The 18,553-nt window shown below is 41.8% G+C and overlaps 2 protein-coding genes across 2 annotated transcripts in view; both read left to right on the forward strand.

The window, feature by feature from the left end:
* The window catches only part of LOC308142065 (connector enhancer of kinase suppressor of ras 3-like), a 50,546-nt gene extending 39,178 nt beyond the window's left edge, over positions 1-11,368 (forward strand). Inside the window, exons 16-25 of the mRNA XM_080512364.1 lie at positions 3,570-3,623; positions 4,828-4,867; positions 5,347-5,516; positions 7,047-7,120; positions 7,666-7,737; positions 7,818-7,882; positions 8,014-8,138; positions 8,297-8,648; positions 9,529-9,719; positions 10,193-11,368. Of these exons, the coding sequence (XP_080368490.1) occupies positions 3,570-3,623; positions 4,828-4,867; positions 5,347-5,516; positions 7,047-7,120; positions 7,666-7,737; positions 7,818-7,882; positions 8,014-8,138; positions 8,297-8,648; positions 9,529-9,719; positions 10,193-10,405 (1,356 nt within the window). The 3' untranslated portion in view covers positions 10,406-11,368. The remainder of the gene's footprint in view (positions 1-3,569; positions 3,624-4,827; positions 4,868-5,346; positions 5,517-7,046; positions 7,121-7,665; positions 7,738-7,817; positions 7,883-8,013; positions 8,139-8,296; positions 8,649-9,528; positions 9,720-10,192) is intronic.
* Positions 11,369-12,075: 707 nt separating this feature from the next.
* scaf8 (SR-related CTD-associated factor 8) overlaps positions 12,076-18,553 on the forward strand; it is a gene marked incomplete at its 3' end in the record, with an annotated part of 43,419 nt that continues 36,941 nt past the window's right edge. Inside the window, exons 1-2 of the mRNA XM_080512649.1 lie at positions 12,076-12,208; positions 13,024-13,107. Coding sequence (XP_080368775.1) covers positions 12,179-12,208; positions 13,024-13,107 — 114 coding nt within the window. The 5' untranslated portion in view covers positions 12,076-12,178. The remainder of the gene's footprint in view (positions 12,209-13,023; positions 13,108-18,553) is intronic.

The following is an 18,553-nucleotide window of genomic DNA, read 5'->3' on the forward strand; positions in this document are numbered from 1 at the left end:
GTGGTGATGGAGAACGGGGTGATGGGGGGGGCGGGCTAAGTGCCATGACAATTCTCAGCATGGCTCGTGATGGGAGATTGAGCGCCACAATGGCGTGACCAATCCGCGTTCCCCGTGAAACCTCCAAGCCTTTGACATGAGTCGCAGGCGCGGTTACCTCACTTCCACCGAAACACGGCTTCAGCAGAATGCTCCTTTAAATCACCCTAAAGAGGTGTGCTGAGGCCTCTCCCTTATCAGAGGCATGAGAAGAGGGCGGACCGCGATCAAATGATCCTTTCAGATCAACACTTTTAATTGAAATGTTGAAGGATTCGTGGGGTAGTTTTAGGGGTAACGCGGCGAAGTTACTCGATACGAATGAGAAAAGGGTGACAGATGGGGGAAGGAGGCAGTTAGGAAGCTCCAGTGTGAGAATGTGGGAGATATAAAGGGAGGGGATCTCTTCACGGTCACTTCAGACCACTTGCTGCAGCACAATAGTGAGCGGAGAGAGAAAAAGAAGGGCCCCTGTCTATTTAAGCAGAAATGAAATGGAGACTATAATAACGCAGGGCTCAGGAATGCGTCTGCTGGTGCACCGCCGTCCCAGACGCACAGACAGATACACAGACGTAGGTCAGAACATCCAGGCCTCCACTCTCGACACAGCTTGAGCTGTGCTGTTTTGACTACAAAGCCACTTCCCACCAAGACGGCACGAGGTGTTGATGGCCAGGCCGCAGCTTCCCGAGGCACCGAGCAGAGCATGACACACTCACTTTTCTGACATTGGTGGATTTTTGTCTCTGCGAGTGCTCAGTAATACTCATCATGGCGACTCAAAAAGCCATTAATGAGACAATTCTTTAACATGAACATTATAGGGAGTATTTGATGCAGAAGATTTGTGTGCAGTGCAAGTATTAGTTTTGCACCAAAATTTCATCAGTTTTATTAAGTTAGTTTAAGTTTTCATTAAGTTAGATTAAGTATTAAAATCAGTATCACAGAGTTTGAAAGTGTCAATCTTCACGTGAAATGTCTGGTGGTTCGAAAGCTCCCACAAAGCAGTGAAGCAGCGACACTCAGTGGTCAGAAGTCAGAACAGCGTGTGGTCACTGAGAGAATATATGAATAGCAAAAAAAATAAAAAAAATATTTAAAAGCTATTTTTCCACTTTGTGGAAATTATATAATCTCTGAAATTAAGAGTAAAAAATAAATACGTAAATAAATCAATAAAATCATGTTTCTAGGTTTAAGTTTTCTTTTCCTCTATGGGGTATGTTGCGTTCACGGACCTGCACTACTGTTGTTGTAAACTCGGTCCAACATGTTTGCTGAAGTCTGGGCAAACATTCAGCGGAGCTTTCGGGAAAAACTCTGCTCGTTCAGGTTGTGGTGGCAGGTACAGTATGAGTCTGATTACAAATGTACCAGGGTGTTTAATTTCCTTCGCAAATTTAAATACAAAAAAAAATACTTAAATGTGTTTTCTATTGAAGAAAGCAGATGATTGCAGAGCACTACAAGCAGCTCGAAGGTCATTGATGCAATTTGTTTAAATTGAACATAGGTGGCAAACTACTGAAAGGTGGTTATTTTTCCTAATGAGTAAGGTTTTTTTGTCATTCAAATTCCACTGAAATTAACCATTAAAAAAAAAAGGAAATGAAACCGGTGTTTCTGATTAAGTGTTAACGAGTGTCTCTCCTTAAAATCCTGACAGAAATCCGTAGGTGGTGAACGCCGTATAATCGTATTTAAAATACAATTTAAATGTGTCAGACCTTTTTGTGAGTATTATTTCGGGTTTTGAACATCTGAGGTGACCACGACAAGGGACACTGAAATAAATTGGCCACCAATTAACAGGGAAACCACTCAATACGAAACACCGGAAGTCTTTTCATTTGACTGAAACTGTTGTAACTATCAAAGACTGTTACAACTGTTTTTTTTTTTTTTATCTTATCAACTGTCACTTTAAATGGTCCTCATACAGGTTCAATCAAGGGTTTAAGCTGAAAATATGTATATTTGTGTTCAAATGTTGGAAGTAAAAGTAAAAAGTCATCTGAAAAGTACAGTAAAAAAAGTACAAATACTTTGATACTTGCTATTTCTGCAGTTCAATAACACATTGTTTTCAATAGTGTGGATTTTTTTTTAAACATTTAGACATTTTTTCTTCTTCTTTAAAACAGGAGTTCCATAGATAATTAAAGCACATCTTAGTAATTACTAGTTAAAAAAGTAATTATTTACTATGAATCATTGTTTTTATGTCGTTCAGGTTTTTTCTGTCTTTCTGTATTTCTAATTTTTAAGATTTCTTTTCTCCAAGCAATGCCCAAATCTTTTCATATTTACACTCATCATCATCTTTTCTTTTTAGTTGTTGCCTCCAAAGTGAAAAACAATCCCGACATTTATTGAATGGGATCAAACAATCTGAAAGTGATTCGTATCTAGCGAATCTATGGTTACTGCTCAGAAACAATACTTGTAAATCTATTTGAAAGAAACATAGAAGGAATCCAACAGGAAGTGAGCGACTCAGCTCTGGCAGGCAGTCTGAGCCAGGCCTGTGCTGTGGTTCATGTGGCCGACCTCCCACAAGTGCACTCCGAAACAAGATGTGATGTGTTCGTGTTGTGCAAGACAGAAAGTTACATACAGAAACTCTTCATGCGTGTACGCTGACACACTAAAGCTCAGATCAGAGCGGCTGAGAGTGCTCTGCTGTCCATCAAGTGTCTTTAAGGAGATTTAGTTTCCAGTGTTTGGAGCTTTCCGCAGTAAGGTAGGATGTATTTTCTGTCTAATTGGGCTTGTTCACATCGCAGCTTGGTTTTGTGGTGATTGAATTTGAATAACTCTGTCAAATACATCACCTGGCTTTTCCTCATGTAGCACTAAATGTGATACGTGTATGGTCAAGGCTTTTGCAAAAACTAGACCACTGTGAGGCTTTTTCAGATTTGTGGAGCTTTTTCACAAATTGAATCTGTTGATTGTTTTTACATTCTGTTTCTGTGCCTCTCCCTCGCACAGCTTTGTCACTCCATAAATAAGGAACTGATGAATGCAGAGGAAGTTGGCCAATAATGGCATCTTGGATTTCTCAATGCGACTGTCCGTTTAAGCTGTTAAGTTGCAAACTGAAGTGTTTCGCAGTATTTTTGAATCTCTGTTGTTTGTGTGTGATCCTGCACACACAAACAAGAAAGAAAAAAAAACAACCAACCTGTGCGTCTTCCTGCTAGTGTGTTGTAGGTGCCATGAAAGTTGTTGAGTTGTGAGTCACTGTGACTAATTGAGCTTAAACCTGTATTTCTTTTCTTTTTTTGACATTTCTCGCTCGCTTTGTCTCGACTTCCACAAATTAAGAATTTCTGCTTCCTCTTCTTCCCAGTTTCTTTTAGTAACAATGAAAAACGATCAAATAGAGAAACTTTGCCTGAGCTTTCTGCCGTGACGCCACTTCCTCCTGTCACACGGGGTGGAAAAATGGGCTCATTGGTCTGCGGTTTAGTAATATACCCAACCTACACATGTAAATATCGTATCGTTTGTCTCCACAGGCTGCTTTCCCCATATCTGTGAGTCCTGCCATGGCTGCCGACGACTACAATCCTGTAAGTGCTTCACTTGTAATAGACTCGCCGCTTACCTTTTCATTTTCCAGATACTCCTATTATACACCGATCGGCCACAACATTATGACCAAATATTGGGAAAATCCCTATATTACTGCCAAATCAAGGCCTAGACTGCGTGGATCCACTGAAAGTCAGAAGAAGTTATCAGCTTTAAGTTTTGGGTTGGATCCTTCATGGGACCATGTACATCCCTTCCTCAGTTGAGTCCTTTTGATAGATACTGACAGCTGCAGACTGGGAGCAACCCTCAAGTGCTGCAGTTCTTCTCTGGCCGGAAGAAACGGGTGTGAATTATGGGTTTGATATTTGACCCTGGAAAAAGTTCAGCAGGTAAAAGTTGGCACAGTCGAGATGAGTTTTTAAAAAAATGATCCATTAGGGGCAATTTGTGGGGCAGTCAACAGAGAAACATGAACGATGGAAACAACATGTATACATATACAAACTTATCGACAGCTATTGACTAAATAGTGGTCATGTCTTTGTGATCTATGCATATTAAGACAGATTTCTGCAGTTTTGCGGCACATTTTAATTTTTAACCGCACTCTCCAGTTTGTTTTTTTAATTATTCAGTGGCAAAAGACTCATCCCTACAAACAAGGCAAATATTATTCAACCATTCTCAATAGATATTGTAATCCGGTCGAATGATTTTTTCTTTTATTGGAACTAATGAGGCTCTAATGTGTATGAAATTAGTATAAAAGCAGCATTCAGAACAGGTGAATTTCACATGGTGCGACGAGTTGTTTTTACAGGTCATAATCAAATTGAAATGTTCACTCTTATGCTTAACTTTATGCTTAATAGTATATCCCGCCAACTCACTGGTGCCATGACGAAAGGTTGATGTGCTTTTCCATTGAGTGATCATTATCTTATGGTTGATTAGTGTATGAAGGTTGGAAACAAATCTTGCCGTGACATTATGCAAACTCCAGGCTATTTTCTTCCGTCTCAGTCACAAGAAACATCAAAGCAAAAGACAAGTGCGAATGAAGAATAAAACGAAACAATTGCAAAAGGTTTCAGATGAGGATGTTGGCGGGTGAAAAGTGAGAGAATGCATGTGACACTCAGAAACAGGATGTTCCACACTGCCTCTTCTCTAAGCCGTGGGCTTCTGATCGGCTCCAGGCTCTGACCTCCTCTCCTCTCCTCTCTTCTCCTCTCCAAGGTCTCCCTCCGTCACAAGTCCAAGAAGAAGATCCGGGGAGGTGAGTCCCCGTCACTCCGGGTCCACACGAGCATCCAAGCGCCTGTAATTTGCAGTGGGCGTGAGTGAAGTGGCGGCAAAATTAGTGTGTACAGAGGTCTTTTAGTGCCGCTCTCACTTCACTTCTTCTCTATTCTTGTGTAGCAGCTTCTCGTATTCAACTGCAAAAAAAAACTTGCCCATTTCCTTTGGCCTTAATGTTGATTCATAAGCTTCACAGGTAGGGTGATTCCGGCGCATCTGATTTGACTGCGCCCGGGTTTAGTGTGGGCTGGTTCTGGGTTGGTTTTAGATTTCGTTTAGTTATTGACCAAGCGCAGTGGCCTATTTGAACTAGAACGGAAAGGTTTTAGTCGTGGGGATGTTGCACTCTGCCGCCACTTGCTTCCTCTATAGCTCAGTCTGTTTCTTTTTGGCTGTGCAGACGAGAGGCGACGGGGGCTCGGCGTGCTCACAGGCTTGTTGTTTTCTGTGAAACAGGCAATGGTACCATGAGCAGGAGACGCATCTCGGTCAAGGAGCTGGGTCAGCCGGACCACCAGGGCTGGCTGTACAGGAAGAAGGAGAGCAAAGGTTTCCTGGGGATCAAGTGGAAGAAGTACTGGTTCGTGCTGAAGAAGACGGCGATGTACTGGTACAGCAACCAGCTGGTGAGCGAAACACACAACCGAGCCAAAACTAACACTGATCAAAATGAATTGATATGGTAGATATCGAAAATAAGGTGAAACTCTGCTAAATTCAAAAGTACAGATTCAGTCAAAATGTTAGTTTGTTTCTCAGTGGCTCGCTTTCATCCCCTCCTCAGTGTTTCTGCTGAGAGAGAGAGAGAGAAACCTGTCACCGAGGATTTAAAGGAGCTTAGTGAAGTCTGTGTCTTCTATTTGATTGTCATGTTCTGTTTGACATATTCTTTCTTCGTCTATGTGTTAAAATTTCCGTTTATTCTGTGTCGTTACTGGCTTCAAAAGACCCAGAGGGCACAAAGACGTCCTGACGCTTCACCTGCGCTGTGGTTTTTAAATGACAGTTGTCATGTCAATGTGTAATGTTATTTTGAAAGCTTGTACTGGGTCTGTTGGTTGAGAGTAGAAAGAGATTGGCAGCAGTCGTTCTTAGAGGGGAAAATGGGAAAAACAAAACTGGCAAACAGAATCCTTTTTCAGAATTTAAGCAATGAGCAGATTCTCACTCGTACACGTAGGAAGCTTCTTAAAGCATTTAATTCAGGTTAGCTGGACATCTCGGAAGACTATTTTTTTTTCTTTTCTTATATAAGTGGCTTCATCTATTTATGCTGTTCTCTTGACTTGGCTGGCCGGTCCAGGCTCTAACTGATTCAGTTGCTTTGAATTGAGCAAACTCCCAAGATCTAAATTTGAGGAAATGTCCTATTATGGGTATAGTGAGAAGAGATACTTTTTTAATGATTATAGATAATGGTCAAACTTGAAGATGCATAGGAAATAAAAGGTTTACCAATGAAAATGGTTATTTTCACCCTACTTTCATTTCTTTTTATCGTGGCTTTTAGGGGAAGCGTCGGCCTGACCCTGCGGGCGTTTCCGCACACTGCTCGTAACATATGCTAAACGTGACATTTGATAACCTCAGGGCAGACTGTGACACCGGCTACAGTTTGACATCCAATCGCAGCAATTCAGATTTGAATCACTACAAAGATCGTTTGCTCCATGGTAAGAAAGTAGAAAACGATTAGGGTTCACGAGTGGTGAGGGCAACCAGTGAGGAAAGATCCTCCATCATGTATGAAATCAGCGTGATGCCAAAACAAAGCAGTGCTTCTGAATCTCTGAATCCTCACATCTGTTTATGGCTGGATGCAGAGTGACTCATCCTCCCACAGCAGTCTCTCTCTCTCTCTCGCTCTCGCTCTCTCTCTCTGTCACGGCGCCTTGTCTCCGTGCAGAGCAGCTATGTTTCTTGATATTGACGCCGTCACTAATGGCTTCGTCAGGTCCCCGACGCCGCCATACGGCAACTGCCAGGGCTGATTTACTTCCATGCTGACCTCTGTCACTTCTGTCGCGCCGTCGCGCGGCGCCGGCAGATAGGAGAAGTAGCCGAGAGCGAGTCGGCGGCAGGTGCGGCAGGCAGGAAGTGGTTTGAGTGTTTCAGTGTGATCTAATGCTCGCTGTTGTTCAATGTGTGTGTCGCAGGCGGAAAAAGCTGAGGGCTACATTGACCTCACCAACTTCTTGATTGACAGAGCCATCGAGTGCAAGAAGAAATAGTAAGATGCAAGCAAATAAACGCTCACATTACTATAACTGTGCAATCTGTTTAAGTACTTTTACTGCCATTTTTATATCGTGCAGTACAATCTACTTTTGTACTTCATAATCAAAACATGCCAATAGTTTTATTCCTGCTTTCTGTCTACTTTTGACTATATACATATTGCCCTTTATTTAGCTTTATTTACTGTATTGTTCATTTCAGAAATGTGTTTCTTATGTCAATATAAATTACTACTACTAAGGATTAATACTGAGAGTAGTTTTTAGTAGTATTTTAGTGAGTATTTTGTTTTATCAACAGGACTTTTACTTGCCATTATGTAACATTTAAACAATGAAAGTTGTACTAAAGTCTGTTTAGTCTGAGGCCCATCTTGATTGAGAGCATCCCACACACAAGCAGCTATTGTAGCAGAAAAGGGAACAATGTGATGTGTTCTCACACACACGCGGCAGATTGAAAGTGTTTCATGCTGAAACAGCATGCAGTCATTAAAGTAGAATATAGTTTAACTGCCATTGCTTCTTCCTCCCACAGTGCATTCAAAGCCTGCCACCCGCAGGTCATGATGTTTTATTTTGCTGCCGAGAGCCAAGAGGACATGAACTTGTGAGTTGCACAGATGCATCTTCTTTTCTGCCGTTACGTTTGACCAGAGGTGTAGCTAAAGGTGGACCATTCCTTTTCAGGTGGTTAAATAAGCTCGGTCTCGCCTCCATTCAGTATGAGCAGACGGAACGAAACACTACAGCCGGTGAGTGCCGCGGACGTTGCTTTCTTTTATGAACACATTCACATGTGTCACAGAGCGCCAGTGACATTTAATGTATTGTGAAATGTGATGGATCCGTGACTCTGTATTTCTTTCCCTGTTTTATGATTTAGAGTGTTACAGTGAAGCCAGTGATCACGAAGAAGCTGAAAGCACAGAGATCCCCCCTCCTCCGTACTCTGAACAGACCCTGCGGGACACCGCCGACGCACCCTGTCCACCTGGTAGCACACATCAGGTCAGTAACTGTTTGACTGGATTAATTAACTAGTTGACTGGATTAATTATTGTATGCTTTTCAATACTTTTATTGCTTAGACAGGAAATTTGATTTTGAAATCACCTTCAAAGTGTAATCAAACATCTGACTGTGAATGTTTTTCTTTTATTCTCCAGGGTACCCTTCCTCCCCCTTACTCCTCCACCGTCCCCAGCGAAGCCAACGGCTCGCTCTCCTCGCCGGTCAGCACCATGACGTCGCAGAGCTCCGCCTCCTCGCTCGCCAAGAACCGGCAGTCCTGGCTGGATCTGGTCTCGCAGGCAGGTCCTCCAGCTGCGGAGACGGCGGTTGTGTGCTCGGTCCAAGTCCACTCATCTGAGCCTCCGCAGGAGGAGACGGTGGAGGAGGAGGAGGCGGCGGCGGCTGAGAGCTCGGCTCCTCAGGACGCAGCAGGAACCAGCTCCAATGAGGAAATCCCTGCAGCGTTCAGCGAGGAACAGACTGAGGTTTTAGGAGCTCAGAATCAAGGTGAATCTCCGCTTCTGAAACTGAAACACTTAACTTAGTCATTGTGTTTGGCCGGTTTCAGAAGCTGCCAAGTTCAATGGAACATTTCTGCGGTAGCACAGACTGGCAGAGAGCAGATTGTGGCTTCACCACACTGCACGTCTCTTTATCTTTGCTTTAGCAGGGTTCAGCCAGGATAATGGTAATTGAGGGATAAATCAACTGTTGGTGAATGGATTTTCATCAATTAATTGATTTAGAGAAATGAGCATGCAGGGGATCCATAGATATACTCCACTTATCAATTATTATACCTGCTATCATACCCAGTGTATAAAATGTAATTGTATTAATGTTAATAATAGCTTTTAGGATCCACACACAATTGGAATTAAAATACAATCTTTGCAGCCAGATAAGCTTATTTATTTTCACTATAGTTTATTTTATTATTTAAATTACATTGACATTACCTTCAGTTCTTTAAAAAAAAAAAAAAAAAAAAGTACCTTTCAATATAAAAGGATTTTATCCCACTCATGTTGCTCATTACTAAAATAGGCTTGAAGTCCCTCTGCTTTCCTGGATCTGGTCTCACACTAACATTGGGTGTTAACTAACCTTTGTTGATTTAAGTTTGTGGCTTCTATGGAGATTTTTATTTTAACCAACGTGGAGGATGTTTTTTTCTGGTACATGACATTCAGCTGAAGATGTTTCATTCCTCACAGATACAATTAGCTGAATTTAGATGTACTTTTATCAATATTTTCTTCTCTTCAAGAAAAGACAATACTCTTAACTTTTTTTTAACACACAGTTACAACAGGAAGTCCCACAGTGTTATCTCTGTGCTCTGTGCTGCACTGATGCAATGTATTGTGATCTTATCTTGCTGCAGGCGAGTGTGAGAACAACTCCGACGAGATGGAGAAGCTGTATATCCACCTAAAAGAGGCCAGCCTCTCCCCGATAGGAGACCGAAAACCATCCACCAAAAGGGAATTCAGGGCCTCCTTCGTAAAACGCTGTAAAAACCAGGCTGTGAACGATAAATTGCACCTCATCAGGACACTCAACAGCACGTTGAAGGTACATACTTCCTTGCTGAGTGAGGAAAGTTGATTACGCCGTACCGTGGTTTAGCGGTTTGTTCTCTTGCCGCACAGCAAGATGTAGATATATAAATGTACTTTAATTATCCCTGGTATTACCAGCATTTTAAGACAATATATTTAAAATACAAGTTATTTATATAATAAATACAAAGAGACAATATAACCGAATAAAGGAACCGTGAATATAAACGACAGTGAATTATGTCCCTGCTATGTGTAAATAAATTAACTTTTAGAGTGTAGCTTGTATGAAGGTTCATGGAAATGTCCAATATGTGTTGAGAGTCTTCGGAGTTCTTGGAAGATCTCATGTAAATGTCCTGATGACAGCACAGTTGCAGAAGTCTGTATACAAAAGCCTGTAAAGCATTTTGTTCAGTGTCCTATGCTAAATGCAGAGTTTTATCATGTCATTAAATTTTTCTTAATCTTTCTGTTCCTGGACAGTCTAAAGAGGCGGACTTGCAGGCACTCGAGCAGGTGCTGTTGAACCCAGAGCTCACCTCAGACAAGTTCAGAGAGTGGAAAGAAGCCAACGCACCTCTGGTGCAGGAGATTTGTCTCAAACAGGACCAGCAGGGGGCGCCAGATCCCACCACCACTGCTGCAGCATCAGTCACTGCTGCTCCTGCTGTCCCTGTGGTGGAAACCAGCCTATAAAGACTCCTCATGGATTCTGAGAACTTCACACTCACATACTTTGGATATACACACTCCTGTGGGACATGCAGATGAGACTTCAGACCCTTAAAAGTGGATATTTAAGTGCTGTTCAACAAGTAACTATATTAATGAAGTGTTTTATCTCTTAAACCGAGTTGGTGGCATTGTGTGATACACAGCTCACATTAAAATGTGAACTGTGTCGTAGTATTACTTTTACTGATCGTTGTTTTTTATGTCTGTGAAGCTGTACATACACTGTTTTTACATTCTTAAGTGATTCTTGTTTTTAATCGTTTATATGATTTTTCAGTTAATCAGTACTGAATAAATGTTTGTTTTTTTAGCCAGTTATTGGTGCCATGCACCATAAGTGCCTGTTACACATGTTCTGCAGTAGCTGTTGTGATGATTTGTGTGTGTTGTTTGCCCTAGAAAGTAGGATGCTTCAGACTGAACACAATCACTGTAACTTTATATCTGAGAGTCAAAACTGTCACCTCGTCGTTACCGTGGCCTTTTTTATCATTTTTAATTGAAATAGACTAATTATTTGTTATACTAAACCGTAACATTCAGATTTCAAATATTAATGTTGTGGAACTATGTCATTTCAGATGTAATAAAGACTTGTTTACTAACTGGAGCCAACTTTATCTACATTATGTTCAGTTTAAGTCAGAGTGTAGCAGTATTAATTAGCATTTAATCCCAGGATGCATGGTGGATGATTCTCAGGAAAAGCCCCTCCAGTACAAATACAGAGAAGTGTCACGAGCCAGAATCTGTTGCTTGTAAATTAATCTTGAAGTCAGTCAGACATTGGGCATTATGTGGCTGCACAGCACAACTGACAAGCAACGAGTTCCAGACTCAACATGCAGTTTCCTCTCATTCAGTTCATCTGTCGTGCATGTAAATATCTGTACATTATGTTTCCTCCTCAGCTCTGGTCTGGAGGTCCATGTCCTTGTTTGTAATATGACAAAATAAAGTATTGTTAAAGTCTTCGAATGGCTCAGTTATTTGAATTCATTTGTTATCAAGCCTACACTGCGGTGTAGTGGTTTTCACTCAAGAGATCCTCATGGTTCAAGTCTACAGAGCTTGCATATTCTCCCAGTGTGCATGGGTACTCTGGTCTCCTCGCATAGTGCAAGAACAATCATGTGATGTTAATTTTTGAGCCTATAATTTTTCCTATACGTATGAATGAGTTTATCTTGCCCTTGCTCATAGTTAGTCAGCACTGGCTCTCCTGTGCCTGCACAGTACAACACAGTATAATGGATGGATGGACAGAGGGTTACCGTGGGAACCAACCCTACGGAGCTGCTTAGACACCATTGAATTTATAGGAGAGAGAGGGAGATTGTGACTTTTACATTGCAACTTCCAAGAGGAAAAAGGGGAGGAATATTGGGAGTGGGGGGTGCCACAAAGACTATTAAAATGTTGTAAAAAAAGAAAAAAGGAATGCCCAGGGAGAACATGAGAACTCTACATTATCTGTGATAGGCTGTCTAATCCTGTACACTGAGATCCAGAATTTGATCGGCACTTGTTGCAGTCTTTGTACCACTGGGTGCAGTACCACCACACCGCCGTTAGGAGTCGCCGCTCCCCCTGTGGACTCTTCAATGAGGTTATTATGCGCCATATTGGCAGTCTCCTCCATCTCACCAAGCGTCGGGCATGCATGTCTCCGGCCGGCTACTGAGGAGATATCTGTAGATAATTACAGTGTCCTGCGAGCCGAACTGCAACACAATGGAGGCCGTCAAAGCCTTTAACAATGAGGTTCGTTCCAAACCCTTGCAAAAATCCATCTCAGCGCCGTGTTATTTAATTTGCGCTAGCTATGTGGCTAACGTTAGCATCAAGTAGCAGAAAGAGTCTCACACAAGGCCGCCGTTTAAGCCACAGCAATGCAGAGATAGCGTGGCGTTTATGGAGCGTTTATTTCACTTTAATTATTCCAAGCAGAATCGTAGAACGGGCGCGTTTTGTGAAGTGCGCCGTGGTGCAGTAGGAATGTTTTCGGAGACGCGTTATCCACAGCTAAACGCCACTAGCTCGCTACACGTTAGCTCACCCGCCTCAGTTGCGTGATAAACTTGGGAGAGCTTATTGAGTAATACGGGCTTTGGGGGGGAAACACCACTCCCTCCTGCTTCTGGAAGCAGTGGTGACCCGGAGAGATGTAGTCATGTCCCCAAAGATGTTGGCATGTTCCCAATAAATCAAACATAAATGATTGGCAATATTCCAAACATAAACCAATGCTGTTAGCAAACAGCGCTATTAGTCGTTTGTCTGCATTGACACTGGAGTCTCTCTGTGTCTCTACGCGGCCGCTTTTAATGCTCAAACCTCACTGTCCACTCATCGTTAATGCTATTCAATGTCGGTTCCGACGATCGTCCGTAAATTAATCGCCACTGTTGTTTCATCGACGGTCAAAGTGAATGAGTCGAGTCTGGGGCGAGGACGTACTGTCTGACAAGCATCACATCCAAACGACAAAGGATGATGCACTGCATTTCCACAGCGGTGTGTTCGTGATGTACTCGTCTCTCACCGTGTGATTTACAGTGCTCTCTGTTCCCTTCCAGCTGTACTCATTGAATGAGTACAAGCCTCCCATCTCCAAGGCCAAGATGACTCAGATCACCAAGTCTGGAATCAAGGCAATAAAAGTAAGTATGTAGAGAACAAAGATGAGGCAGGTAATTGATAAATAAAGGAAATGGTTTCCTTATTAATCTTTAGTGTCAAAGAGCAAGCCGATCATATATCGGCTAATTTGTCAAGGTTTTTGCATTGAACTGGCTCAAAACAAGTTTTAAAAAGCCAAAAATGTATCCCACAAATGCACTTGTGGTTTTTACAAAATGAATAGGATCAATTGAAACACTTGGATATGTTACTGTCAACATGTTCTTCAGTCTAGGGCTGCATTGCCATAAAAAACAAATATAAACCAAGGGTAAACTATCAAATCGAAAACTGGTAAAGAATATAGTCGATTCCACAAGCTGTTCTCGTTCTCAAGCATGAATGAATTGTTTTACCTTTGTGAATATATTGATACGTGTAAAACATTTTTTAGAATGATTGAAATGAGTCGTATGAGAGAGAAGCATTTTAGCTTTTCAACATCTCATGTCTGTGCACCTCAAATAATTTCCCCTGTAAACTCATTTCACTTAGTAAGTAAAACTAAAACCAGAGATTGCGTGTTTGTTTTCTACAAAGCCTTGAGGCTGTAACTTGACTCGTAGTTCAGCCAAGCATTGTAAAAGCAATGTATGAACGGTGGAAAGAACGTTCCAAAACGTGTCAATAACATGTAATTGTCTGTTCATTTTGAACTTCTGTGTGGGACACCTGCGCTGTCTTGTATGTCATGCAGCCATGGTTGCAAAATAGATGCTGCACTTCTTCCAGGCAATATCATGATGAGCAATCAATGACACTTTATACATGCAAGAAAACTATCTAAAAACACATTCATTCTTTTAAGCAAGTGCTGTGATGGTGACAAATGAGTTTCTGCTGTTAATGATATCCAGCTAATCTAGATGTGTAGAAATTACTCAAACAACGAGGCAGTATAATTACAGCCAGCTTAATCTTGAATGTATAATTATGTATTAGATATGAGAGGTGTAGGAAATGGTGGCGTAGAGATTAGAGAATCAATCTCATTGCGGACGGGTCAACACAATGTCCCTAAACCCCCAACCGCTCCGCTTGCATCAGGAAAAGCTAAAACGAGATCAGATCAAACATTGTAGATCACATGACCTGCTGTGGCAGACCAGGAATGGAGCCACCAACACTCTTTGTCTCATTGGCACATTTTGTGGCATTACGATAACGATTAGCTGACTAGTCCTCCTCCCTCACTTCTATGTGGCTTCACTTATTTGATTGCGTCTGATGTTGATCTGCTATTTCTGTAGATCTAATTCGTTGGAATTAATTTGTTAGTTGGGCTGTACAAAGATAATCAAACCAAAAAGAGAAAAGAATATCGGTGTTTGTTTAATGATTTGTCATTAAAGTTATAGTTTGGTGGTCTTGTTGGACATTGACTGCATATTAAACGCCGTCCCAGACAAAAATGAGCAATTGACAGTGTTGCAGATTTTTGTCCTGCGACACTGCGCTCGGCTTCTGCCACGACCAACAACTAGTTATTATAACCAATAGGAATGCAGCAACAATAATCGAGACTGATGCTACCCAGATAATATCTCATTGAGTTAAAATACTGGTTCGTGTCCCTGAATACCAAGCTCTGATCTGTACATGAATAATACTACAGTTATTTACCTTGTTTTGACACCAGGAGCAGTTATTTTTGTGTCGTTGATGTCATTACCTCTAATCTGGTGGACAAACCTGCGTGATTTGGTGACTTTATGTAGTCAATCCAAGTCAATAACCTCCACGTCGCTCATGTATAGTGTCAAATAAAGTTATAGACGGTTCAATTCACAGTCTGTATGAAGCTTAAAGCCAGTTTATGGTTTATTATTATGTATTAATTATAGCGAGCCCTACATTTTTCAAATTTTGAAATATCTGTGGCATGCATTCTGAGTTATTCAGTTGCCTTCCAAACATATCAGCACTGTGGATAATAAATACAACAATTTAGGCAATGGCCATATCCTGAATTTGTCCACCTTAAGTCCTGTTTCAGTGTATTTCTCCAGACATTAGACCAATTGATGACAAAATAATTTGTGCGAGTAACATCAACACTAGGGATGCACAATATTGGGGATGTATCGATATTTTCAAAACAAAGTATTGCAGATACCTATATTACCAGAGTCGAGAGATGCGTGGGTGTGTCAAAATCACGTGTCCACAGGCTGCGTCAATTTCCCACGTGTCATTGTGCATGGTGGGTGCGGCATTCCGAGTTGCGATGCCCCATCCCCCCCCCCCCCCCCCCCCCCCCCCCCCCGGACCTTCCCTCAGTTCAATTGCATAAAGTTGAATATAGTCAACTTTTATACAAATAAGGCGCAGGAAGCAGAAGTCCGCCGCATCTCAAACTTCTTGTAAAATGTCAAAGCTGGCTGTAGTGGAACTAAAATTAGGACAGATTGAGCAGCTGCACAGCTTATTCCTCAAATGTTTCCAGAAATACTTTTCGCGGAACTGTTTTAGTGATAAAAGAGACTGTTTGTGCCCGAGCTGCCATCTTGGTTTGGTTTGAACTTCCAAGAGCACACGACTCCCGAGTGATGCGTTCGGTTGCAGCACGTAACAACGAGCTACACTACACGCTAAAGCGTTTCAAGGCACAAACAACATGCAACGTGATTGAGCGTAACTGACGCACTCGATAACGGCGAGCCGGAGCGTGTGTGCATGGCACACAGTGAGCTCAGTTTCGTAGATGGGCACGACACACTGCTCTGATTGTATAAAAATGTTGCATTTGAAGGAAAGCCTCTTTTGGCTGATGCAGTGCATTTCAATGCAAGGTGGAAAAAAAACCACCGTTTGTTTTTTTTAACCTTGACAGCCTTGTGTGCTCTTGGCATGCTCGGAGTGCGCTCACCCTAGTTTCGCCAAGATAAACAAAATCGGTATACAACCATTTGCGTTTCATGCCGGTGTTCATCAGCAGATATGATATTGTGCTGATATCTTCGTGCATCCCTAATTTACACAGGTTTTTGTTTTTTTGTGAGGAGTCCATCTAAAAATCGTATCGCTTTCTACTGAAATCACACTCGGCTGCAACGTAAAATATCTTCAATATATGCAGTTAGTACTTCAGTGGCTATCGTTGAATTTCATATTACAATTTGTAAAACGCCTGTTTGTTTTCCTGAGAGCGTGAGTCACTCGGGCTGTTCAACCATCTTTTCCTAACTGGGCACTGATTGAAATCCCTGCAAATTTTACACTCATCGTGTGATTAGAGGAAGTATCGAGGCTTCGTCAGTGTTGATAAACACCTTCACATTATGTTTTTCAGACAACGTAGTCTCTTGAAGGGCATTCACTCAACCCCAAAATACATTTCTACATTTAAAAATCTCTAAATTGAACTGATTTCTGTACAAGATAAGCTAAAAAAAAAAATGTATTGCCTTTATATGATTAACTAGCACATACAATTGTCTTTCAAGCATGTTTTTTATTTGTATATAAATTGCTCTGAATGAAGGGAAAAATACACTTTTATCAAAGCAAGTGGATTCAAATATGACCTCTTTTAACCTCACTTTTCAACTTCATGATTGTCACCTATTTACCATGACTCTTTAGTAGAAAATGCAGTGAAATTCAGACTAATGTGATCAATCGTGTCATAAATGCGCACGCTTACAGTTAAACTCAAAACGTTAGAGATGAAGAACTTTTCTTCCCATTTAACCTTTACTCTACACATGGATAACTTGAAGGCCGACAGCAGATGCTTACTTTCTGTAACGCATCATAATTTTTTGGTTGATCTGCTGTACTTTTGGTGTTGCTTTTCCTTGTGTTGTGTGAATAACACCCGTTCTCCCTTCCCTCAGCAGCTCTCCCAGCTCCCCCAAAGCACTGAAAGTGAAGCAGGAGGATGGGGTGGAGAGAGTTACAAAGAGATAAGAGAATCCCTTACCAGCTTAGGTAGGAGTATGGGTTGTTTCACAAAGGAAGATCAAAGAAGACTAAAATCATTTTAAGCTCAGTTTTTTTTTTTTCCCCTCACACACCCAGGGATGCAGGGTTTCTGCTACTGTGACTGTTGTGCATTTGATTCTTGTTTGTTTTGAGCTTTTGTTGTGTTTGAATGCGGAGTTGTGAGAAGTGACCTGGTTGACCATTTTTGTGTTTTGGTATGACTCCTCGGCTTATGACTAGTTTGGAGAGTTTCTCATTCCCAGCCTTAATTTTGACTTATTTTATGTTTTGCTGCTTAATCACATGGATGTGTTGTCCTGAAGCGCTGCAGGATCCACTCCTTGTAATCAGTTTCCATGATAGTGTTTACAATTGTGTGTGTGTTTGCATCTCCATGGTCGAGGTCAAAGTTTAAAAAAAAAAAGATAAAATTTTTCACTCAGGATAGCAATGGATTGCATGACATCACTTGCTCAGAGAATTGCAACACAATGCATGTTGGGATTATTGTAGTGGGGTTTCGCCTGGTGAAAACTGTGGCATGATGATAGTCTGATAGTGTACATCAAGGCTTTTAGTTAAAAAGAATTTGAACGATTTCAAAATGATCTTTAATCTGCTGCGATAAACTGAAATGCCCTCTCGTTAAAGAGTAGGATGTGTGCTTTTCAGAAAGTGTACAAGCCTAACTTTGTTCCCTCCACATGCTACTTCTCAGGGGTTTTGATGTTGGGGCTGTTTGCTCAGGATGGCTGTGTTCACTGTTGTCCTAGTCTTGTCGTAAAACAACAACACATTAGCTTCATTTGATAAAATTGGTCAACATATCATGAGCACCCTATGTTGCATTGCAAGGCAAGGCACCTTGAATTGTCTGAAGCACCTACAGAGCTATTACAACATGCAGTTGCAGTTCGAGCAGGACCTTTTTGCCTCACGGCCAAACGAATGCTCGAAACTACAATAAAAGCCGACACCCCTAGTAGACATGCTTCTAAAGTCAGTCACCACCTGTATTTGGTCGGCTTACATACTCTCATGCTTCCATCTCTCCGTCTTCTGTACCACTTGATCCAGTTCGGGGTCGCAGGCTGCTGGAGCCGATCCGAACTCACTGTAGGTTTTGGCAGCATGCACACTCAGGCCATGTTTACATAACAATGCTTTCAACTGAAAACACAAAACGTTTATTGTATTTTAGTGTCTGTTTACACAACAAATATGCTCGGAGCCATTGAAAAAGCAACTTTTTGAAAATGCTCCTTGGAAACCCATCCATCCATTGTCGATCTCTTATCTGGGGCCGGGTCGCGGAGGCAGCAGTCTCAGCAGGGTTGCCCAGGCTTCTCTCGCCCCAGTCACTTCTTCCAGCTCTTCTAATGGGACCCCAAGGCATTCCCAGGCCAGCCGAGAGACATAGTCCCTCCAGCATGTCCTAGGTCTTATTCTTTTGGTCATGATCCAAAGCTCATGACCATAGGTGAGGTTAGGAAGGAAAAT

This window comes from Blennius ocellaris, assembly GCF_963422515.1.
Source record: "Blennius ocellaris genome assembly, chromosome: 17".
Lineage (NCBI taxonomy): Eukaryota > Metazoa > Chordata > Actinopteri > Blenniiformes > Blenniidae > Blennius > Blennius ocellaris.